The 25,189-nt window shown below is 44.2% G+C and overlaps 1 protein-coding gene across 3 annotated transcripts in view; it reads left to right on the top strand.

Annotated features, from left to right (window-relative positions):
• The first annotated feature begins 4,509 nt into the window (after nt 1–4,509).
• PFKL (phosphofructokinase, liver type) overlaps nt 4,510–25,189 on the top strand; it is a 41,959-nt gene continuing 21,279 nt past the window's right edge. For 2 of the 3 annotated variants that reach the window (XM_079976168.1, XM_079976167.1), the window contains exons 1-9: nt 4,510–4,841; nt 12,512–12,585; nt 14,625–14,702; nt 19,312–19,501; nt 21,189–21,354; nt 22,524–22,568; nt 22,748–22,856; nt 24,009–24,104; nt 25,058–25,150. In XM_079976168.1, coding sequence (XP_079832294.1) covers nt 4,736–4,841; nt 12,512–12,585; nt 14,625–14,702; nt 19,312–19,501; nt 21,189–21,354; nt 22,524–22,568; nt 22,748–22,856; nt 24,009–24,104; nt 25,058–25,150 — 957 coding nt within the window. In that variant the 5' untranslated portion in view covers nt 4,510–4,735. Of the gene's footprint in view, nt 4,842–11,998; nt 12,072–12,511; nt 12,586–14,624; nt 14,703–19,311; nt 19,502–21,188; nt 21,355–22,523; nt 22,569–22,747; nt 22,857–24,008; nt 24,105–25,057; nt 25,151–25,189 lie in introns of those variants that run through there. The other variant, XM_079976169.1, reaches the window with a different exon arrangement.

The following is a 25,189-nucleotide window of genomic DNA, read 5'->3' as shown; positions in this document are numbered from 1 at the left end:
TTGTATACACACATTCTCTTACTTTATTCAAATTCTGATTCAAAAGCACACAGAGAGATTTCCATCTATCAGAAAACCATTCCATACCACTCCATCCTGGACTATTAACCAGCAATTCATCTAATAAAGCAATGGTCAACCAACAAGTATATCAGGATGATCTCTTCAGTATAGATATGAGGATGCAGACTGGTTAATCCATCTCTGGGCTGAGTAATTCTTAAACCCCATTCCTTTAAAACATGAATTAACTCAGTAAACATTAAACAATTTTAAACGACTACTATAAACAATGCAGAAAATATTGCACAAAACCCCCTCAAAGTACCAATCAACTTGAGAGTGTTGAATGTCCTTCACTAGCTAAATTTTAAACCTATATGAAGAAAGGTTCCTTTTCAGACTGTTTGCTTTGCTTTTTCTTTTCTGCCTGACCCCTTTATTCTTTTCTCTAGCTCTCTACTCTCTTCATTGTTGACTAAACCATTTCTAACTCACAGTTCCAAAGTTAAAACAAAAATTCATTTCCTTGCAGCTTTGATTAACCCTATCAGTAGCAATGACTAAGTTAAGTAATTCCAAGATAGTGGATATTACCAGAACGACTAGAAAAATCTCCTTTCAGCAGATAGCAAAATCTCGTCTGTGTGATGCAGGGCTCCCAACTTTAATTAAACAATAGACTTTGTGTGTTTGACAGAAAATCCCAACATCCTGCTGTAAGCCTTTTAGCAAGCAAGGCTGGAAACTTCTGGCTTTATTTCAGGCCAACAGAAAAATGAGAGTACAAGCTTTTATATAAAAAGTAATATGACTGTATGGCAAAGGGATGTAAACCCAGATCCATACTTCTACATCTCCCCATTTTGTTGTCTCCAGGGGTGGTGTTAGAAGTCTGTCTTGCTGAGTGCCTGACAAAGCCCACACCCCTATAGGCAACCCACTGCTAACCCTCGAGTCCCAGATCCTGCTGCCGTTTTGTGCTCTCAATGCATGTTCAGCGGCTCAAGACAGCAGCTTTTATCTCCAGGTTTTGGTATGGATTGGGCCCGAAGAAAGAGGCAAGCAAATTGGCAGTGATCTCAGTATGTATGTAAGTAGGTATGTATGCACTATATTCATATCCCACCTTTCCTCTGAGCAGCTCAAGGTGGTATACATGGGTCTCTATAAGGTAGGTTAGGCTGAGAGACAGTGACTAACCTTATGTCACCCAGTGAGCTTCATGGCTGAGTAGAGCTTAGAACCCCAGTATCTCAAGTAATAGTCTAACACTCTTACCACTAAAAGGAGGGGAATCCACTAAAACATCTTGTTCTCTGCTCCGTTTCTCACCTTACAGAGCTCCAATGGTCATGTATCAGACCCCCTCAGCCCATGCAATTCTTTCATGGAGCCAGTGTGGTGTAGTGGTTAAGAGCAGTGGACTCGTAATCTGGTGAACCGGGTTCGATTCCCCGCTTCTCCACATGCAGCTGCTGGGTGACCTTGGGCTAGTCACACTTCTTTGAAGTCTCTCAGCCCCACTCACCTCACAGAGTGTTTGTTGTGGGGGAGGAAAGGAAAGGAGAATGTTAGCCGCTTTGAGACTCCTTAGGGTAGTGATAAAGCGGGATATCAAATCCAAACTCTTTCAGTAATGGAGAAATATGATGGTGATATTCTGCTCCACTGGGACTCATGACAAAATGAGTCAAAGGGCACCCCAAACTATGAATCTGCTCCTTAAGAGGAGTATGGCCACATCCAAAGTGGGCAATTAACCAATTATTTGGACATGCCCACTGCGCTTCCTTATTGTCAGGATTCAGTCAGTTTATTAAAACACCAAAATGCTTACATGCTAAGTGTTCCAGCTGGAGTGGGTTCAGTAAAAAAAAAACCATATCAAGAGGCCTTCTTTTATACAGCATGTTTCTGGAGTTCTTCGTTTTAATGGTTTTCCCGGTTACTGTGCCTTGCCATAGCAAGGATGCTTCCTCCCCCCCCCCCCCACTTCTCTGCAAAGAAAACGAAGTGTGGTTTCAGAAAGTCTGTTGTGGGAGGTGCACTGGTGGAGTTTTGAATGAGGTATAGCACAGCCAGACCCAAAACATAACAGCACAATTATAGTTGGAACAATTTTCCAGAAGGAAAGACTCCTGGTGGGGGAGGATCCAACATGGCGGCGAAGGTAGTTTCCGAGTAATTTCGCTTACCCCTATCAGAGTTTTTAAGTGGTTTTAAGCGGTTTTTATCCTCCCTTGTTTTTATCCGTGAGTTTTAATGATCTGCTGGCTGTGCTGGCTGTCTTTTAGTATCTTTTAGTATCCCGCTGCTTGTGTTATCTTTGTTTTCTTTTTATCTGGGTTGCTCTGACGCCCGGACTTGCCGCCACGGCTGCCGCCGCCTCCCTAACTGGGAGAGATAAGTGAAAGGTTCTCCTGGGCATAAATCCTCTGCCCTGTCGACCAGCTCTTTCCTTTAGCTTTTAGTTTATTGCATACTACGAAGTGAATTTTGCCCGACTGCTGGAACCGAGCTGTCTCGAAAATCCTAGGAACAAGGAAGAGGGGAAGGAAGAGGCTTGAACTAACTGCCTTACTGTGAGTAATTTTATGGCACCTCTCTCCTGGAAGTGGTAGTATTCTTGTGAGGAAGACTCAAGGATTTAAGGAGCTCCCCAGCACAGTGCCCACGACGGTTCTCCTGCAAAATTGACTTATGGGTCATGGAAAACGTCCAAGAGACTCTGACGAGGCATTATCCTCTCCGAGGCCTAAGCAATTAAGAAAGGGTTCACCTAAAGGAGGGAGAGGCCCCGAGGAATGTACCTACTCAATAGCAACTCAAAATCGTTTCGATCCTCTAACTGCCCTTGAAACAACATCAGAAGATGAGGCCCCTGAGATGTTACAAATTGGAAACGCTAATGGTAACACAAATGGGGACGGTCCCTATCCGAAGGAGGAGTTGGCAGCCGAATCGGACTGCACAGGATGCGAGCAACTCCATCTAATAATCAGAACTCTAAACTGTATATTTAAGAGAATTGACGGCCTATCCTCTCAGCTGCATAACCTTCAGCAAAAACTGGATGACCAGCCGGCACAGGTAGCCCAAGATGGGGCAGTAGATGTTCCATTGCGTCGGCAGAAAGCTCCACCAAACACTGATTGTATGAAGAACCGCAAATACAATCTCAACCCCGCACTGAATCACCAATCCCTGATTCTACATCCAAGGAAGATCTCCCTAACCTTCCGGGAAAGGGACCTAAGTTGGACAACGCTACATGGGTCTAAAGAGCACCTCAGATGGCTTCTAAAACTCGAGACATCACAAATAGATCTTTGTGCTGTGCTTCCCCTAGTCCGCCAGAACAGATATCAGAGAATAATGCTGGCTTTCCACTCTGCAAAAATCCCCTCTCTTATTATTCAGCAAAAAGTGTTTTTGAATAGTCTTGGCATTTTTCCAGCGGCGGACAATTTTAAATAAATATTTTACAACTTAAACTATCAATGACTTCTGTTCTTCTCTTTTCATGGTTCATTTTGCATATCTTATATCCCTGCATATTTTGCAAAAACTATACCAATTGGTTTTCCATTATTGCACTGATCAAAACTTATTTACACTGTTGAATTTATCTTAATGCTGCCAGCATTTTCAGCTGTACACAATTATTTTCCATTTATTCAATAAACACTTTTAGCATTCATCACAAGCTGGCCAGATATATAGATATGCCCCAGGAATAATCACGGATCTTTCTGGCCAGCTCACTGGTGTGACCAGTGCCTGATTTACGCATAAGCTAAACAAGCCATAGGGACGCAGGTGGCGCTGTGGGTTAAAGCCTCAGCGCCTAGGGCTTGCCGATCGAAAGGTCGGCGGTTCGAATCCCTGCGGCGGGGTGCGCTCCCGCTGCTCGGTCCCAGCGCCTGCCAACCTAGCAGTTCGAAAGCACCTCCGGGTGCAAGTAGATAAATAGGGACCGCTTACCAGCGGGAAGGTAAACGGCGTTTCCGTGTGCGGCTCTGGCTCGCCAGAGCAGCGATGTCACGCTGGCCACGTGACCCGGAAGTGTCTCCGGACAGCGCTGGCCCCTGGCCTCTTAAGTGAGATGGGCGCACAACCCCAGAGTCTGTCAAGACTGGCCCGTACGGGCAGGGGTACCTTTACCTTTACCTTTAAACAAGCCATAATGGCTTAGGGCCTCACTCTCCCCCCCCCCAAATATACCTAATTGTATTTCACTATTAATATACTTCTTCTTAATTGTATTTCAGTCCAACAATTACTTTGATTAAAATACATATTTTGTTATGTGCAAATGGCTTTAGATACTATTTAGGTCCATAAATTACCATATAGCATATATTCAACAAAAAAAATACAACAATTTGTTGTTGACAAAGGACAGCTGGACATATAAAGGGCCCCATTACCTTCAGTAGGGACGCAGGTGGCGCTGTGGGTTAAAGCCTCAGCGCCTAGGGCGGTCTGCCGGAAGAGCAGAGAGCCCCTTCCTCCTCAGAAAACCGACCCCCGGGGAAGCCTTCGCGCCGTGACGTCTGCTGCCCGGCCGAGGCAGGTAGCCCCTCCCCTTGTGGGCGGAGCCAGAGGCTGAGGGCGGTCGCGGGGGGCGTGGCTGAAGGGAGCTGGACTCGCGGGCTCCGGGTGCCGCCGCCGCCGCCGCCGCTTGCTGTCATTCTCGCCGGGGCTCTGCACTTTGGACGCAGCCGGGGCAATGGCGGGATCCGGCCTGGGCTCGGCGGGGCTGGACCTGGAGAAGCTGCGCATGGCGGGCGCCGGCCTGGCTCTCGCGGTGCTCACCAGCGGCGGCGACGCACAAGGTCAGTCGGAGGAGGAGGAGGAGGAAGGATCCTCCTCAGCATCCCATCCGCCTCCTCTCCCTGCCGCCTTGGAGAGAGACGGGCGCGCTCGAGGGAGGATATTGCGTGAGGGGGGCGGGGGGGTGGACTCCCGTCTCGCGCCGCCAGGTGGAACGTGCAGGCGGACACGGCAGGAGGATATCTATTCCTCGCGAGGCCTGAGTAATGGAAGGCCGGCGCCCCGAGGGGCTGAGCGGGGATGGGAAGGGTCGCCTGCTCAATCGAAGCCAGAGAAACGGATTCCTCAAGGATTCCTCAAGCGACCGGCGTCTCCTCAGGCGAGCTCCGCCCACCGCTTCCTCTCAGCCACTCACTCCCCAGTTACTTCAGAGGGCTGGGCGCGCGCGCGCGCGTCCCCGCTGCTCCCCTCGGGTCACGCTCGGGGTCATATCCTCGTGCTGCAAGGCGTGTGGGAAGGCTAGAGTAAGAGTAAAGAATGTGTGAAGCAGCAGCGAGAGCGCCCTGGAGCATGTGAAGAGTTCTCTCGCCTGATGAGTGGGCAGAAGCAGGCCTTGTACATCTGGGGTTGGGGAGAAGGAGCAGATTCCCACTGAGAGCCCACTGGACTCCCGTCAGTCTTCACCATGGATGGGCCTTTGCCTAGTTTGGCGCTGTTGGAGTCCAGCAACATTAGGAAGGAACCAGGTTTCCAATCCCTGACCTTGTGGCTAAAAGTAGTCACCTTGGAGACGCTAAGCAGTTCTAGGAGGCGCCTAGGTGGGAAACCACCTGAGAATTTCGCATGAGGGAGAAAAAGCAGAAGAGAAAGTACAGTGGTACCTCGCAAGACGAATGCCTCACTAGACGAAAAACGTGCAAGACGAAAGGGTTTTTCGTTTCTTGAGTTGCTTCGCAAGACGATTTCCCCTATGGGCTTGCTTCGCAAGACGAAAACGTCTTGCGGGTTTGCTTCCTTTTTCTTAAAGCCGTTAATACCCAGGGAATCCGCGCTCCGCAAGACGAAAAAATCGCAAGACGAAGCAACTCGCGGAACGAATTAATTTCGTCTTGCGAGGCACCACTGTATGAGAGTCAGTAAGCAGGAAAGGCTCCATCCCTGGTTCACATTCATCTCAGTCATGAACTCCTTAGCTTTATTTAGGCAAGCTGCGCTGTCTGCCTCATCCCTCGCTTCTGTCTGCAATATGGGGATAAATGCTGACCTACCATAAATAATTATTTTAAGGCAGCAACCAAACCATTATCTCCTCCTGCCCCCATGGGCCAAGTTTGACAAGTGGTTGCAGCCACTCACTGGTCAATCACCTCACATAACAAAGTCAGGAGGCCTATTTTTGTCCGCACAGTTTGAAGTCAAACTTTTCAGGCAAAGACACAGCCCACACATTGTAGACAATCAGCACATTGTACTCTGTGCCAATGATCAGCTGATGGTTCAGGTTTGTGAAGCCCAGGGCCAGCTCTTCCAAGACCCAACCATGACCTGATTCTGTGAACCGCCCTGAGACCTCCAGGCAAAATCATGTCTACCTACCCCCATGCCTGATTTAATGTAAGATGTAGGCATGTCTTAGCTGAAACAGCCTTGCCAGCCAAATAGGACAGGCCTAACTGGGCCCTTGGCCAGGTGTCCCCCCCGCCATGCTTTTGTAAGAACTGCCATGAAAATTTATGCAATGTGCATTCTAGCAGTGCATGCCAAGATTAGGCACAGGAGGGCAAGGGTCACTGGTCAGCATCAAGGGTATACAGCACAAGTGCTGATCTACTGAAGCATTGGGTCCAAAATACATTTATTGATCATTTCATGGGTGGGGTGGGGGGGAATCAGCTACACTAATTTTCATATTTTGTACATGCTAATTTAGGAGATGCATTGCAAGCTAATTACAGATATTTAGGCACTCTTTGAAACAGCAGTAACCATGAGATAACCTAGATGATTTAAGTGTGACATCAAGGCTCTTCTAGTTCCCTTCCACTGCAGTTAAACTATACACATGGCTCCAGGGGCCTGGATTAGGTTTGCCCATTTTACTCTGTGATTCCTGCCTGTATCTCTGTAGCAAGCTAGAATGGAACAACTGTTACATTTATAACTTCACTGACAAAAGATATTTTTCCTTCATATGGAAAGGAAAACTATTTGCAGTTAATGAGTTTTCTGGTATAACTGGGCTAATTTATCTATTGACAGTTGCACATGTAGAAGTTCAGATTCCTCTATGTTAATGGTACCTTAATGATTTTTCTCTCTCTTTTGAACTTGCCGCTGTTGTGTGTTGTGGTGCAGCTGTGACCATCATAGGAACCTATTAAAAATAGACATACAGCTATTTTTGCCTGATCAATTTGCTTTGCCCTTGATGGGACAGAGCCATCTTTGAGTCTGTATACTATGATGGAGTAGGGATAAATATATCGTGATGCTCTTCTATACAATAAACATATTGTTGAGGGTAGTAGTGGGTTTTCTCCAGCCTAGTTAAGCAGATGGGTGCAAAGTGTTTATCACTATTTTGTTTGTAATTGCTGAATGTTAAAACATTAGTTTAGAATACTTATTGGTATGACAAACTCCCAAGAAAAATCAAAATTAAGGGTTCAATACATATAAGTTTTATTCATTGTAGATCCCTTTAGATTAATGAACCTTAGTCATGTTTATTAACTGCAATGGGTCTATTCTGAATTGAACTTGGATACAGCCCTAAGACTGGATGTTAAGTTATAACACTGACTGTTTGTTGGATGTTATAATATTGTCTAATGATAGACAATATTCTAGCATCCAACTCTTTTTAATTTCAACTCCCTCTTCCCTGCCATTTTAGCAGTAAAAATTTTGAGCTTTGTTGGAATACAGGAGATCCAAATAAATTTATCATGTGCAACAGTGAAGGCTGATTGAATTTAATTTTCACTTTGTGGGGGGATTACATAAAGGCTAGGAATAAAATGAGAATGTTTCAGACAAACTGAATTTGCTGGATGTTTGTGTGTGGAGGGGGAAATTCTGGAACAGCTTTCTACCCTTACACAGCTTTCTCTTTGCCCTTGTTTTTTGTTCTGTAGTTTCTGTGGTCATTTGTAATGAAATAATCTGTTCAGTTTAGAGTGAAGAATGTTTTGAAGAATGTTATGACACATACCTTGCCTGCAAAGCACCATGCATTATAACAGCACTATAAAAACAATCAATTTAATATTCCTTGTTATGTGCCCTTGAAACCATTCCCCTCTTCCACTGGCAAATTGCATTCATAACATACTTGGAACTATCCAGTTCCTGCATCAACCATCAGTTGGCAAAAAAAAATTGCCCTTTAGTCCCACTAATTACTCCTTTGTCTTGGTTTCTGATCTTTACTGTGGATATGCTCCAGGGCTTGGCAAGTTACTTAATTGCTGAAGTGGAAGCATGTAAGTGTATCTTCAGTGGAAGCAGCCTAACGTAAGCCAGTAAAGGATGTACCGTATTTTTCGCTCTATAAGACGCACCAGACCATAAGACGCACCTAGTTTTTGGAGGAGGAAAGCAAGAAAAAATTTTTTCTGAATCTCGGAGGCCAGAACAACAAGAGGGATTGCTATGCAGTGAAAGCAACAATCCCTCTTGCTGTTCTGGCTTCTGGGATAGCTGCACGGCCTGCATTCGCTCCATAAGACGCACACACATTTCCCCTTACTTTTTAGGAGGGAAAAAGTGAGTCTTATAGAGCAAAAAAATACGGTAATCCATTTAGTATGGAAGAGGTAATACATCTCTGTTGTGATTCTGAAGCATGCTTGTGGACCTGTGTGCTCACTTGGTGCTTGGAGCAAATTTTTGGAGGGCAGTGCCTAGCAAATCCCTTCTCAAAGCCTTCTGATGTGGAAAGTCTTGCTGGTCTGTACTTTCCCTGAGAGAAGTGCCTATATTTCCCCTCGCCCCAAGGTAGGAAGGTACGTAACATTATCACTTGGCTAGTGCTTTATATGACATAAACAGGGTTGTTGGGGGGGTTGCCTCTTGTTGGGGCTGACATCAATGAAGGTTTCTGACATCACCATGGTATCTTGTAGCAAACCAGTGTCTCTTTCTAGATGCTTTGCCCACCAAGGGAGAAAGCTGTAGACATGGCAGAATATTGGCAGGGGCTACACTTGTGTAGCTGATGGGGCCTGTAAACAAAGCACAGTATGATAACAACTAGACAGATGGCACCAGATGGCCAGTTGTGATTGCTGCCTCTAATCAGTTAAGTCAGTTCATGTCCTCTGGCACACCTAATCCCAATGTTTTAAAACCGATTTAAAAGTCATGAAGTTTTAAAATAAAATAATGTTGCAATGAGTTTTCTTCCATGCATGCAGCCTGGTGTAGGCCTCCACTGAGCATGGAAAACCACAGCACCTTGCATCATTGGGAAAAGAATATCCGTGGAATTCAATAAAATTGCTTTGTGTGCATGTGGGTACTGTATGTATTGTTACTGGTATTGTCCTCCCCAAGGAGCTCAGGGCAGCAAATGTTTGTGTATTTTTGTGTTGTTTGTGCTTGAAATTGGTTACATCCAGTTGGCCATGCCCACTACAGGCCTGGGGCCCCTGGAGGGTTGACAATGCAACTTTCCAGTAAAAAGGTTTCCCCCACCCCTGTTTTAGAACTTCACATTGTCTGGCTTCTCTCTACAGTGGTTTTAATACTTTATTTTTGCACAAAAAATGGAAATTAACTCTTAAGTAGCTGCCTTGATTTCTCCTAGTAGATGAAAAGCAGAATAGAAAACTTTAAAATAAATACGTTGTTTAATCCTTGCAAGTTTTAGCACAGTATACTGGAGCAAATGGGGTAATCTTCTGATAGCAGAGTAAATGGCAGTATACTCAGAATCAACTTTTGATCTCTCATTATTGTTTGGGCATCACTTTTAATGGTATTGAAAAGTATTTTATGCAATACATGCCCCAATATGGCAAATTAGTTGAATAACTGGGACTTGTTTTACACATTAACTCCAATGCAGAGTTGACTCGCATGACAAGAAGAGCTGCTTGTGACTTGTTGTACACGAAGGACCAAAGTACAGTAGGCATATACAGATCAGAGGCAGGTAGCAACTTGTATCTGAGCACAGAAGGGAATATCTTAGATAGTAGGAGTTGTCCAAAACATCTGGAATGCACCAAGCTGGGGAAAGTTGGACTAGATGGCGAAATAGTCTGACCTGGCACAAGTCAACTTCCTATGAGAAGCAAGTTAAATCTGGTCTGAGCTATTGTGACACACTAGGCATATTTGTATTTTGATTCTATCTGCTTTTCTCCAAGGGAAGTAAAGGTAAAGGGACCCCTGACCATTAGGTCCAGTCGTGACCAACTCTGGGGTTGCGACGCTCATCTCACTTTATTGGCTAAGGGAGCCAGCGTACGGCGTACAGCTTCTGGGTCATGTGGCCAGCATGACTATGCCACTTCTGCCGAACCAGAGCAGTGCACGGAAACGCCGTTTACCTTCCCGCTGGAGTGGTACCTATTTATCTACGTGCACTTTGGCGTGCTTTTGAACTGCTAGGTTGACAGGAGCAGGGACCGAACAATGGGAGCTCACCCCGTCGCGGGGATTCAAACTGACCTTCTGATCGGCAAGTCCTAGGCTCTGTGGTTTAGCCCACAGCGCCACCTGCGTCCCTCCAGGGGAAGTTGGTCTCTGTAAATAGCTGATCTACTTGCATATTTTGCAGGGATGAAGCCCTGATAGCACATCTGCCCACTGTGTTTTGTTTATCGGGTAGCTGACACAGCTCCCGGCTGACAGAAGTTTTTTTGCCTTTCCTTGTGACCTGTTACAGTGGGAGAGTGGGATGGATCGTCCCATCTTTAGAGCAGGGAATTGGACTCCATGGATTCAGTGTGACTATGAGGGGTCAGTATCTACTGGACTGTTTGAAATTAGAATTCAGACCCCATGTTAAGGAAATCTATTGGCATAAAATACAAAGCCGCTGGATATGTGTTGCAGACAGATAACTTTTTTACATGAGCATCTGATGGAGATGCTATTGAAATCTAGGGAAATATGGGACTCAAAGATGGAAGGGTATATACTGTACTATACAAAGGGGAAGGAGGTGAAAGTAAGGAAAAGAGAAGAGAAGAGAAGAGAAGAACCAGATTTTGAAGAGTAAGCTACAAAAAAACCAACCAAAGTGAGTGGGGAGAGAGCCATGAGAGAGAGAGACAGAAACAGAGAGACTAGCTGCTGACACTCAGTCAAGGACAAGAAAAGAAACAACAACTAAATGTACCAAGAAAAAAGAAACATCCTGCATAACTGGCTTATTAGTTATCTAAAGGAGAAAGAGGCCTTTTTTGGAAAATGCCCATTCAAATTTCCTGGCTTCCAATGAGCCTTCTTTTGTCAGATTAAAGAGAGAAAATGGTACTTAAGAGGGGGAAATTGTGCTTTAGGGTTCCCATTTCTCTGGACAGAAGAAAACATGATAAGTGGAGCCAAATTGCATTTTCTCAGTTTTGGAACTTGTGCCATGTGAAACAGTGCAGAATGTGGTTTCAATAAACTGGGAATTGACAGTTCAAATCCCAGCTACGGGTACTTCTTATGCTTATAACCCCCACTCCCCACCATTGTGAGTTTGCAATATGAGGGTAATAATAAATATCATTCTACATTGCAAGGCTGTTAGGGTTGCACAGATAACATTTTTGAAAATGATTTGAGTTAGGAAAGGCATTATATAAATACCAAGATTCAGCGTTGTTGTGATGAGTTAAGAGAGAGTATATGAATTTTGGCAAATGACACTGGTTCTAATATATTTCATGCCTCTCTAGTTTGACTGCCTCATGTTCAGCCCAAAAGTTAATGAAATCTGAGACTTCAGTGGGTATCTTATTTCTCATTGCATCTCTGCCACAGATTGCAGACACTGTTGCTTTATTTCCAATCAAAAAATCTCTGGAACTAGAATAGCTAAAAAAGTCCTATCCTGTTTTGCCAAAGTCAGGTGGATCTCTTGGTTAATTTATAATGATTTATTAAAAGTTAATACATTTTTATTTAAGAACATACTGTACTTCCCTCCTCTCCAGTAATTCTGCCCAAAGTGAGAAGGAGGCAACATCATCTTTGGCATTTTCTTTTGGCAGCTAAAGTGAAATAAAGTCAAATGTACACCCTGAATACGTCAAGACAAACATTTTGCAGTTGCATTTTTTATTTCCCAGGTATGTTGTGCCATTTTTGTGGGATTTCATACATATTTCTTTTATCATTAAATTATACTTGTTTCTTGCCTTCATTTTTGAGTGCATTAGCTTTTCTGTGCAAGGAGTTTTAACATGTTCCTGGCAACTTGCATGCCACTAATGCCACCCTGAGCACTGTAACAAAGCAAACCTAAACATTCGGAAGGAAATCCCACTGTGTTCAAAGGAGCTTGCTCCTTAGTAAGTGTATTTAGGACAACTTCCTGAGTCTTGTTGAGCTCATGGGGATCGTAAGTCTCATGTGCCCTTCCTTGAAAATAAGTGAGAATTCAACATTTTTGCAGTGTGTTGCTTTATGCAAAACTAGCTATACTTCTTACCAAAATAAAAGTGCAGAATTCTGCATCACTTTAGCTCAGGTTTGTACCGTTTATTTACCTTGTCTTCTATATCTCCAGGTATGAATGCTGCTGTCCGAGCCGTGACTCGCATGGGGATATATATTGGAGCAAAAGTGTTCCTGATCTATGAGGTTCAAAATTTTTACCCATCAAAATGCTGTGTTGTTTTTTTCTTTGCATGTGGGTGGTTATTGGTATAGCCTTGTTCTTTTTAAAATTGCTGGATAGTTGCCAGGAGACTCTGGAATCATGTAAATGACAGCGGAGCCTGGTTTGGACTATACTGTTTCCTACCTTCTTCCTCTTAGCACTGGGAGAGTGAGATCACACCTTTCTGCCCTGCCCACCATGTGATTATCCATCCTTTTGACACCACTTGCAATGCTAGAGTGTAATGTTTACATTGGGCATGCATGCATAAATTCCACTATGGGAAGGGCCAGTTCCCAGATTTGGCAGGGTGAGGGTGGAAATTGACTGTGTGATTTGGGCTAATGTGCATTGAATTTTATGGATCTATAATGCTATTCAAACTTTGTGAACATATTGAGAGAGTCGAAGGCAAGTCATGTGTGCCTGGCAGGCAGAATAGGATGGTAAGAACTCCACCTCTACACAGTCAAAGGAAGAAGGTAGAGTATCTTCCAAAGTAGGCCTGGGTCTCATTGATGTGGTAACAGCATCAGTCTCTTTCTCTGAAGGTTGGTGCTCAGAAATTGTCTTAGCAGGGGTTGTGTGGTTAAGAAACATAACTGACTGTTTCACTCCTTTCCCTCTAAAAAGCCACAGCCTGGAAAGGTGAATTTTGCAAATTTCCCATGGGCAGAATCAGTATCATTAAATAGTCCTTTGAAGTTAGGGAAATCCAGGGTGCAGTTTCTAGAATGAATATATGGGAAGTAAAATTAGATATGCAAATTAAGCAAGTGTGTATGGCCACCTGGATCCTGTCTATTGCTTCTTCCATTTAAAAACAAACCTCCCCATCACCTATTGAGATTAAATAGCATGCCTGTGTGGTTTTTAAAAAGGGAAACCAAGAATCTAATACGTCATACAGGCACAGGATGTCACATCTGAAGCCAGATTTCACAATTCACAGCATGATTAGTCATGCAGTAAACTAGTGCTCCTGGGTGCAGTTGTTTCACATGACTAGTGATCACATGACTCTCACAAAGAGCCCAGAGCATGGCACCTTGGCAGCCCCTGGCCAGGAATATGAGGCAACTGTAAAACGGGGCTCAGGGGAGGCATGATGATCAAGTTAGAACTAGATGTCACCTAGGATACCACTTCACAAAAATTGACAATCTGTGCATTCTCTGACATACAAAATTAATTGTAGTATAATAATTTAACAACGTGCTTTACAAGAACAAATGCTGAATACATTATATTTCTGCAGCTGAGTAGCATTGAGGGATCTTTCAAAAACGTTAGTATACAGTGGTACCTTGGGTTACATACGCTTCAGGTTACATATGCTTCAGGTTACAGACTCCGTTAACCCAGAAATATTGCTTCAGGTTAGGAACTTTGCTTCAGGATGAGAACAGAAATTGTGCTCCGGTGGCGCGGCAGCAGCAGGAGCCCCATTAGCTCAAGTGGTGCTTCAGGTTAAGAACAGTTTCAGGTTAAGTACGGACCTCTGGAACGAATTAAGTACTTAACCCGAGGTACCACTGTATTCTTCATAGTAAAGTTAAAGCAATGGCACTGGTGAGATAAACAGGCAAAAACGCCTTTGTTCTTGTGATAACTTTCAAACTGTAAATCCCCAAGACCTATAAATTGTGGCAGACAGTTCCATAGTTTTCCTCATGAGCTTCTCACAGTCCAGCAAGTTATACAAGAACTCTTGCTGTGGTACTGTAAAATTGCCAGACCTCAAGATCAAATCCTGTAGAAATGTTGTGATAACATGCCATTTGTCTTTGTAATGTGTGTCCTTGAAGCTTTTGCAACTTTATTTTTGTATATTCAAGGGCTTCACATTTAATTGTCAGTCTTTGTGTGATCTGAGGAGTATGGAGAAAATATGGGTGGCTTAGAGCTGTTTTAAGGGATTCTTGCAACACTCCTTATGCTGGATTAATTTTAAAGGGTCATGGAGCAAGCTTTCCCTAGTGCAATGACGCATTCACACTGCTCTCTTTCCTCTTTGCAGGGTTACGAGGGACTGGTAGAAGGAGGAGAGAATATCAAGCAAGCAAACTGGCTCAGTGTATCCAACATAATTCAACTGGTAAGGCCCAAATGGTCATGCTGCCTGACTCCCAGCTGTGGAAGCAGATAGGCCTCATGACATTTCCCATCTCAGGTCCGTCTATAGCCACACATTGCCTTCTGGAGTACAGAGCTCTGACTTACAGTAGCTCTCTGAGTGGTTTAGTTTAGTTGTACATTTCTGAGTTGAAGTGCTAATTTATGGGTGCTAGTGAAGACAAACCACCTCCTCTCATGGTCCCATTTTTCTCAAAATTCATGCAGATGCAATTTTCTCCTCATAGGAAGGGAGAAGGACTGTGCTGGGGTAGCAACATGGCCTACATAGTTCTGCAAAAGCTCTGTTTGATTCTTCTCGGCCTTTGTCTCCCAGATCACCAGTTATGACCTGTTCCACCTCCCCTGCTTTCCTGTGCCCTTTATAAATAAAAGTTCTGCTTCCCAAAATCTTGATTAGATAGGCAGTGAGGTATTCCTTCTCCTAGAAGGCTCCATGTTAGAAGGAAGGAAACAGGAATCAATTGGAGGAAGAGTCTACAATGTATGAATTCACAGCAGTCGGTATAGGTGTGGCACAGCTGGTTAGGTAACAGACCAGAAATATATGTTGACTAGCACTGGAAATGAGATCTCTTGGTCTGTTTAAGAAACGTTCTGTAGCTGCCTAGCGTGGCCTCATGAGAGATGGGAGTTGTACTTGGCTGCCACTGCAGGGAGAAAGGAGGAGTGTTTTGGTACATTATCGTACTCTTAAACTGACTTCTAAAAGAAGCCTGAATAATAAGATTGCGGGAGCTGCCCTGAATTGAATCCATTCATTCTAACCTGGTACTGTTTGTCCCAGCTAGCAGAAGCTTTAGGAAGATTGGGAAAGGGCCAGAGCACATGCTTCAGGAGGCCCCACATCCAATTCCTGGCATCTCCTGCCTGAAACCACAGAGAGACACTGTCAGTCAGTGTAGAGAATACTGAGCCAGGTGAACCAATTTGGTCTGACTCTGTATTAGGCGGCTTCCTGTGTTCTTATGTAAGGTCTTCCATGTCTCAGGCAGAGGTCCCTTGTAGCCTCTCTACCTGATATGGCCCCAGTTGTGAGATGAGGCAGGGTCCCTCCCTGAATTGGGATATTTAGCATAAGCTTTGCAGTAGTTTACCAAGAAATGTTTTCTTGGAGGAATCACAAGAAAGGGTTGAGTTTTGGAGAAAGCAATCCAGTCAGTTAAATCTCCTAATTAATTGATTTCACATTATTTCATACCTGATGCATTCCCCAGTCCAAAGATTACATCACTTCTCCTTATCAGTCATTGTTACTTCATATGGCCATCCTCCAGAGAGACTCCTTTGATTTCATCTGTCAGCCTGGGATGCTTAACTTGCCCTTTCACCTTTATGATTTCTTCACTGTGCTTGGTTTCAGGGAAAGTCAAATGGTGGCTTTGGGTTTGTGCTACAAAAAGAGCCATTTATTGTGGGTGGATTAGACATATGCATTCTTTGGCCCACCACAGTCACAAGTGATAGGAATTAATTTGTGGTGGCACAGTTTTAAAATATCTGTGTCACATGATTTATTATTATTACTATTATTACTATATTATTACTATTATTACTATTACTATTACTATTACTATTATTATTAGGCAGGTGCTAAATTTCCTTTTTCCTTCTTCAGGCTCAAAAAAGTGTGTGTTGACAGAGAAATCATCATCAGGGCCTTGTCAATTTTAAGTTCTTTACCTAAAATGCCTAATGAGAGCCAATGCTTATATTTAAAATACATGTGTGATGCATGTCTAGATTTCAAGGAACCCTGAAATGGCCACAGCTTCCTGCGTTGTATACATATGTGTAGGGTTATCATATTTCTAAAAGTGAAAATCTGGACACAAATCTTTAAAAAGCAATTTTTAAGGAAATACTCCAAAAACTCCACTTGCAACGATTTCCACTGTTTACGAGGGCCTAATCCACGCTATGTCCAGGCATATGGCAGCCCTACCTATGTGAGAATTGTGTTTTCCCAATAAATCTCTCTTTCTCTCTCGGAAGTGACCTTGCTTTGTTCAGGTGTATAGAATATAACTAAGTGTAATTTGCAATTTCTGGCTCTTGACTCTACTCCTGTTTTTATTTCTTTCCACCTGGTTCATCATAACAGCCCGAGTTATCACCTGGTAATTCCAGATGTCTCAGAAACTCTGCTGTAGGCTGGGTCTAATCCAACTCAGCTCCATTCATCTGGGTATAACATCTACCGCCCGCGGGTAGTCTGGGAGTGCTGCAGTTCTCACACCACTGAGCTGGAATTGCTTCCTAGGTGATCCTGATTGTCAGGAGATTTCTGAACTGGGACCTGCTCAGCCCCCTCCTAATAGTGTTTGTGTTGTTGTTTTTCCCCTTCTTAGAGCCTTTCCCAATTTGACTGGTGTGCCTCCTTTCCCTCAGGTAACATTCTGGTCTTGCATGCCTCTGCAGGATTTCCCCTTCTTGTCCCTCACCCTCCGTGTCTTTCTGATGCTGTCAATGCAGCCTGCTGTTTCTGATGGGCTTAAGCAAGGCCAGCATGCTGTCTGCAGTGCTTTGATTTACCTGCCCATGTAGACATACCTTCAGAAAGATGAGGGCAAGGGTGGCGGCTGTGTCAGTGACTGTGGTGCTGGCGCACCCCTTTAGCAGGGTACAGCAAGCCTCCGGGCAGGAATCTTAACTGTGCTAACAGCATGTTCTCCCTCTACAGACCTTCACAGCACATTGGTCTTTGTATTTATTCCAGTAACACTTGCATCCCTCATTGTTGTGTTTCTCTACCCTCTCTTGTTTTCTTGCTCTAACATGACACTTGTTGGTCATAGTCTGGAGTTTTAGCTCAATGGATGTAGGTTTGTGGCGCTATTCCTGTAGCTCTTGTGCTGTGCAAGAGTGGTGAGGGCGTTCAGGAAGATCATTTCCCCTGCCACAGCAGCGTTAATCAACATTGTGAGGATCCCAGCAGGAGATCCGACTGAGCAGCAGTTTTGTGTGAAGAGCATCGAAGGCAGTGTTAGAAACTGAGATATGAAAGCCAAGAGCTAAATGGCACCTTAAACCTAGGCTATGAATACAACAACAGAATGTCTAGGTGTGCTTTTTTATAACAAGAATACAAACCTGAAAATGAATGAACTGCAACCAAAACTATTATGTTCATTTTTCACATGGTCTAGTCCTTCCCCTGCTCACCCCTCTAATATTCTTAAGAGGGTCTCTTCTCCAGTCTTCAGAGAGTAGCCGGAAGTGGGGAGACAGAAAAAGGTGCTCCTTTTCTTCCACTCTGCAATTTTTAACTGAAATCTTAGGTGCATTTTTACGCCCATAGCTCAGAAACTGCTCGCGCTAATGAATTTCCCTGTCGCAAAATGCACCTAGAATAATGTAAGTTTTGAACACTGATCAAGGGGCAGGAGTGATTTTGAGTGAAATGAGAGATGTCCCTGTATTATGGTGGGGGACAGGGCAGATTTGTCACACTTGGCTGGGTTGCAGTGCACAGACTGGGCCAGGCCTGTGCTCCTCTAGCTGTGTTGTCCAAGACCCTTTCAAAAGGAGAGTTGTCTGACAGTGAAGTCAGCTGTTCAGTGTTACATGTTACATGGTGTCTCCACCCCCATCGTTCTACCTGGACATTGAGGTCTAGCACCGAGGGCCTTCTGGCGGTTCCCTCACTGCAAGAATCCAAGTTACAGGGAACCAAGCAGAGGGCTTTCTTGGTAGCGGCACCCACCCTGTGGAACGCCCTCCCACCAGATGTCAAAGAGAAGAACAACTACCAGACTTTTAGAAGACATCTGAAGGGCAGCCCTCTTTAGGGAAGCTTTTAATGTTTAACAGACTACTGTATTTTAATACTTTGTTGGAAGCCTCCCAGAGTGGCTGGGGAAACCTGCCAGATGGGCGGGGTATAAATAATAAATTATTATTATTATTATTATTATTAGCAATAGTCAGAGCTGCTGTTTATCAATAAAATGATTTATAAGGACTGCAACAGTACATGATTTATAAAGACTGCAACACCAAGTCCACTGAAGATCACAGTTCTGGCAGCAGCATGACTGGATAGAGAAAGAGACATTTCCATATCCCTTCTTCGCATTTCAGTATACATAATGGTGTATCAGGGTAATCCCATGCCTTGGGGTTGTTGCATTTATCTTCATACCCACTAGTACTGGAGTCCCCTGGTACATCAGGTTAGAAATAAGAATCCTGCACTTCTTGGGCCGATGTGGCATATGCCTTCTGTATTTAGAGGATATTGCAATCCAATTCTGCTTGAATCTGGAACTTCAAAGAAACCATCTTTTAAACAGTATCTCTGTTTAGAACAGGGTTGGGAAACTTGTAGCCCTCTGGGGTTTGGTGGACCACAGCTCTCATTGGCCGTTCCAGCTGGGAGTGGTTGGACTTGTAATCCAACATCTGGAGGGGATCCCCAACCCAGATGTAGAAAGTCCCCATGCTTTATTCCTGTTGGAACTCCCAGCCCTTCAAGATGTTGATGACCTGTGTGCTTATCCGTCGATCTGTCTGCTGACTTCTGATTTGTCTTCCGAGCTTCCTTTCTCACCTGATTTCTTCATTTGTAGGGTGGCACCATCATTGGCAGTGCCCGCTGCAAAGCTTTCACGACCCGGGAGGGCCGCCTCCAGGCTGCCTACAACCTGGTGCAGCACGGCATCACCAACTTGTGTGTCATTGGTGGGGACGGAAGCCTGACTGGTGCAAATATATTCCGCTCGGAGTGGGGTGGTCTTTTGGAGGAACTGGTCAAAGAAGGTACGTGTGAACCTTAGTCCCCTTCAGAGCACTACTCCAGTGAGTCAACCTGATGCCTATATCGGAGAAATCCTAATAGCAGTCTTGGATGTTAGAAATCCCTGTAACAATGAGCCCACATGGTAGAGGCCAATAGAATTGGAGCCAAAACTAAGCCTTTGAGAAACAAGAGAGATGTATCAGCATGCTAGGTTTGTAGAGGTACCCCCTGCCAAAAAAAAGGTTTGGTTTAACCCCACCCACTCCCAGTCCACTGAGGACAGAGCATCCATTGCTCAATATCTTCAAAATGTTGAGTGTCAGTTCAAAATTAAAAACAAAAATGGGGGTGGGCAGGTGTCATGAGTAAAATGTCCTGCTTGATTCCCTTACAACTTACTGTATCCTGGGCATGGACCTCACAGGCGGCCTGGGATGCTGTCAGAGCTCTTGCACTGTCTTCCCAAAACTGGGTAAGCCTGCAATTTCAACTTTCACAGGGGTGGGGATAAATAAATAGAGTGGATTTCCTCTGCTGTCCATTTATTTATTTTAGCTTCCATGCAAAGCTACTATCACGTAAATAAAAGAACCGTAAGATGCAGGTTACCAGTACAAAAACTCTACACGGTACGAGGAAGGAAAATGGGTCATTAAAAACTCGTTCTGAAGCAGTTTCATATACATGCTTCCACCCATTTAATTCCCCCTGCCTCCCTCCCTTGGCAGCATTGTCTTTACAAGGTCAATCTTCTGTGAAAGTTTATCACTATGAAGGGCCTTGAAACTTACTGTGACTATGTTTTACATTCAATTACACACCCACCTACCCTTTCATTCCTCAATACATGCATGCAGTGAGCAGAAGGGACCTTCAGTAGCACAGAAATAAACACACAGGATCCTGACCACCGAGGACTGTTCGAATTTCTTGCTAGTTTGCAGACCTTCAATTTCCAAAAACAAATACTGATTTCATACAATGGAGAGGAAAAGAAACTCAAATATACAAGAGAGCCTATGAACACTACTTTGTTCATGATTTTTAAAAAAGAACAAAATAGAGCAAAGTTAAAGATGAGCACTCCTTAATTCTGCAAAAAGTTGCTTAGCAATCTTTATAGCTTAGAATATAAAATTTGCCAGTGATTCAGTTACATGATATTGTGTATCCATGGCCAAGATGTTTGAAAGGAAACAATCAAGTAACAAATGAGTCTGGCTTTTTCATCTCTCTGAAAATTACACAATAGTAACACATTTAGTATATGAGGCTAGTTATACTTGAGTTTAGAAAGCTTTCCGTCTCAGTGGAGTCAATGCTAACTAAATTTGTAGGGCTTAATTTGCTGCCCTGCTCCTTCTTAAAATTCTTTTTTCCCCTAGTTAAAAACATGATTCTGCAATCAAGCTATTATCAGTGCCAAATTATGGTTTTCAGATTATCAAGATGCGATTGCAAATCAAGTTGAAAAGGCATTAAGGTTATAATCTCATTTACAGTCTCAAGTTAATAGGAAAGAAATATAACTTCACACAAATTAACAATTAACCATTACTAGTTGGGCTAACTCCATCCTGTTTTCTACTGTAGGATATGTTCTCTTCATATGTACAGTAATTGTCATTTCCATAGTCCTTTCCCTAGATAGACCATCTCTCATTCATATCCATTTGTTAATATTTTTTCTCTCTCTTTCTTTCTCAGGGAAGATCACTGAGGAGGTGTCTCAGACATACTGTCATTTAAACATTGTGGGCCTGGTGGGCTCCATTGACAATGATTTCTGTGGTACAGATATGACCATTGGCACTGACTCTGCCCTGCACCGGATCATGGAGGTGATTGACGCAATCACCACTACTGCCCAGAGGTCAGCAAATGATTTCTCAGGTCTTTTGCTTCCTATGTTTCTTTACGAAAGACTGCAGCATGCCTAGGACTAGCCTGAGAGCTATGTAACTAACAGATAGTTCCTGCCCTGCGGAAGCATTTTTCCAAGGGGTGTGTAGATGTGATGAACCTGCTTCTCTGGGACTAACTCCCTATTAGGGCCTTCCCAGATAGTTGCACCACCCAGAACAATTAAGTTAGAGCCATTGAAATCAATGGACCTAACAGTCATTTTCATTGAGTACATTCTGAGTAAACCTTAGTTGAATGCCACCCTTGGCATTTCCCCTTGCACTATAAAAGGAACTCATTAGCCAAGTACACAGAGGTCTTCATCAAAGATGGCACTTGTGTTGCTGAGTTGTTATATTTCTCCCCACTCATTCAGCAACATGTTGCTAAGAAAATGTGAATCCCTACCTGCCTGCACGACATGTGCAGTCTTTGTCACATGAGCACTCTTTCACTTTGGAGTTCCTGTGCTGGAGGCACCATATAAGCAATATCTGCTTGCCCAAATGGTTCAGAAGCAAGACCTGGTTGCCTTCCTTGATCTTCAGAGACAAGCAGCCACTGCTGCAGCAGCCTTCTGCTCCTTCCACAAGTAGCAGTTCACTGCATCTTTCCTGGGCTAAAATGCACAACCCTACACTATTTCAGAGAGGTGGAGGAGAAGCAGCAGCAGCACCACAGTACCTCCCTGCTCACTCCTCCCTGGTGTGGCTCATTTTCTAACCTAGGCTCTACAAATTTTGGTTGCTCCTCCCTCTATGAGAAAATGTGGAGTCTTATTTGTGACATCCTTCTGAGCGCTTCCAATGTGCATGCGACTTCAGGTGTTCATCCCTGTCACAATGATGTTTCCTGAGTAAACAGCAAGATATTCTTTCCCAAGTCTGGAAACGTTTTGATTCTTTCCAAAGTCAGCCCAAGGCCAAGGAGACTGGAGGGAAAAGACAAAATTAAAAATGTGCTCACCAGCAGCAAGCTCTCAAGCACATCTGTGGGCTCGTGCTCCCAGCATTGATGCTGTCTCTTCCCCTGTCCAGCTAATGTTTGTGTAAATACTGCACTAATGAGAAGATGCAACTGAAGCATGCACTGAATGACCATCTGGACAAGTCTTTACTCTCTTATTTTGCTTTGCAGTCACCAGAGAACATTTGTGCTGGAGGTGATGGGCAGGCACTGTGGGTAAGGAGAGAGCTCTCTTGTTATTGGTTTCGTTGAGGGAGACCTGGGTTTCCAATTAGGGGTTTAAATGTAAACATGGGTATATGCCTGCCATCCACCCACCCATCTCCCAAATCTTTCACCGTGATTGATACCCCCGGGTTCATCATTCACAAGCTGACTCTCTTCTTCCTCTGCAGGTACCTTGCATTAGTTTCAGCTTTGGCTTCTGGTGCAGACTGGCTTTTCATCCCTGAGTCACCTCCTGAGGATAACTGGGAAGATTTCATGTGTGAGAGGCTTGGTGAGGTGGGTGTCGGTGGTATCTGTTGCACAACAAAAATGAAATTATGTGCTCTTTCTTTGATAAGTACAAATGGGGGGGGCATTTCATTTATATTCTCTTCTTTAGTGGTCTCATCTAAGTTGATGGGGCCATATTTTTTTTTCCAGAGAGCTTACAGGATCAGATCTATTAATGCACTGTACACCAGCTCACAGCAGCATTCCAGAGCTCTCTATGCTGCTGATGTGTTGCTCTTTGTGGAAGACCTTCCTTTGTGTGTATTCTGTACTGCAGATAAATGCAGGTGACACTGGGTAGGAAAAGCTGGCCGACGGAGGCATGGAGCTGGGGGGAAAAGGACAGGATCTCAAGGGAGAGAGAGTTGAGGATTGGCAGCTTTTTAGTTTAGAGAAGGTGGATCGAGAGAAGCTTTTCTTCCTCTAATACTAGAATTTGGGGATATTCAATGAAGCTGAATGTTAGAAGATCTGGGACAGAAATACTCCTTCGCGAAGCGCATGGAATTCACTCCCGCAGGAGGCAGTGATGGCCACCAACTGGGATGCTTTAAAAAAGGATTCGACAAATTCATGGAGGATGAAGCTATCAGAAGCTAGCCCCCCCCCCCCCCGGCTGCATTCTCCCTCCACTCCTGAAGGCAATAAGCTCCTGAATACCAGTTGCTGGAAACTGCAAGAGGGAAGAGCGCTGTTGTGCTCAGGCCCTGCTTCCAGGTTTCCCATGGGCATCTGATTAGCCACTATGGGAGCAGGATGCTAGACTAGAAGAGCCACTGACCTGATCCAGCAGACCATTCTTAATATCTTAGTATTAGATACCGAACCACCCAGCTGCCTTTAGTCATCCTTTCTCAGCATGCAGGAGCTACAACAGGGGCAGGGAACATTTGGCCCTCCAGATATTGTTGGACACCCCCAACTCCTGTTAGCCCCAGCCAACATCACCAATGTTCAAAAGTGATGGGAGCTGTAGAGCAGCAACACCTGAAGGACCATTGCTTTCCCATCCCTGAACTGCAAAGTTGCTGATGGGGAAAGGCTTGACTGTGAAGCTTAAGGTGTTAATGTTCGGATTATGAGAGAGTCTCCATTAACATAGCCTTTTGCCTTTCTCTGATGGATCAATCATTGGCTTCCATATTTTTCTTTGGATAGACCCGGAGCAGAGGATCCCGGCTGAATATTATCATCATCGCTGAAGGTGCCATAGACAGGAATGGAAAACCAATCACTTCTAACTACGTGAAGGATGTAAGTAACTGATTAATGTTGTAGAGCCATAGCAGTGAAAGTATTTTTCAGCACATGGTTATTAGAAACAGGCTTTTCCATATTTTGGAACTATCTTGAGTGTAAAAATATCCTGTGAACTTGACAGCTGTACATTTTTCACTTGGGCTTCCCAGCTTTCTTCGGGCTTTGAATCACTCTGGAGAATTTTAAAGTGGGCATTTGCAGCTTCAATGCAGATGTAAACATTGCATTGGCAACCTCATGGATTACTGCGATGCACTCTATGTGTTGTTGGAGTGGATCTGGAGGCCGTAGCTGATGCAGAAAACTGCGGCTAGGTTGCTTATGGGGCAAACAATTTGCTTGCAGGATTTGCACTGGCTGCTAGTTGGCTACTGGGCCACGTTCAAGGTGTTAGTACTAACATACAAGTCCCTATACAGCTTAGGACCAAGTTACTTGAGAGACCGCCTTATCCCTTACACACCCAATAAATCACTGCTGTCCACAAGAGAGTCTCTCCTACATGTACCAGAAGCCTGGCCTATGGTAACTTGGAGCAGGGCTTTTACTGTGGCCACCCCTCTTCTGTGGGACAGCATTCCTGTCAATATATGACAGGCACCTACTATCTGCATTTTCCACAAGCAGCTGAATGCATTTTGTTCCAGGAGGCTTTCGCAACTGGATAAATGGGTCTTTACTATGAGTATTCACTTGATAGGGTTTCAGTCTTGTTTTAAATGTATTTATTATATTTGCGGTTTTAGCAGTTTTTCATCATGTAAATCGCTTTGAGACAGTAGTTTAGAAGGTGATTAATAAATTGATAATAATAGTAATAATGATGGTAATAATAAATGTCTGACCTAGAGCCCCTCTCTCAGTTTACCAGGGAATCTGGTACAGGGAGGGTGTAAGCATACTTTAACTCTGGATTTTCTTTCTCCCTCCCCCCACTTTCTGATCAGCTGGTTGTCAAGCGCCTGGGATTCGACACTCGTGTGACTGTGCTTGGCCACGTGCAGCGTGGTGGGACCCCCTCAGCATTTGATCGTGTCCTGGTAAGTGTTACTCTTTTTCTTTTGCTAGATGTCTGGGAT

This window comes from Podarcis cretensis, assembly GCF_951804945.1.
Source record: "Podarcis cretensis genome assembly, chromosome: 5".
Classification (NCBI taxonomy): domain Eukaryota; kingdom Metazoa; phylum Chordata; class Lepidosauria; order Squamata; family Lacertidae; genus Podarcis; species Podarcis cretensis.
Note: the sequence above shows the minus strand (reverse complement) of the source record. Positions and strands in the feature narration are given on the sequence as shown.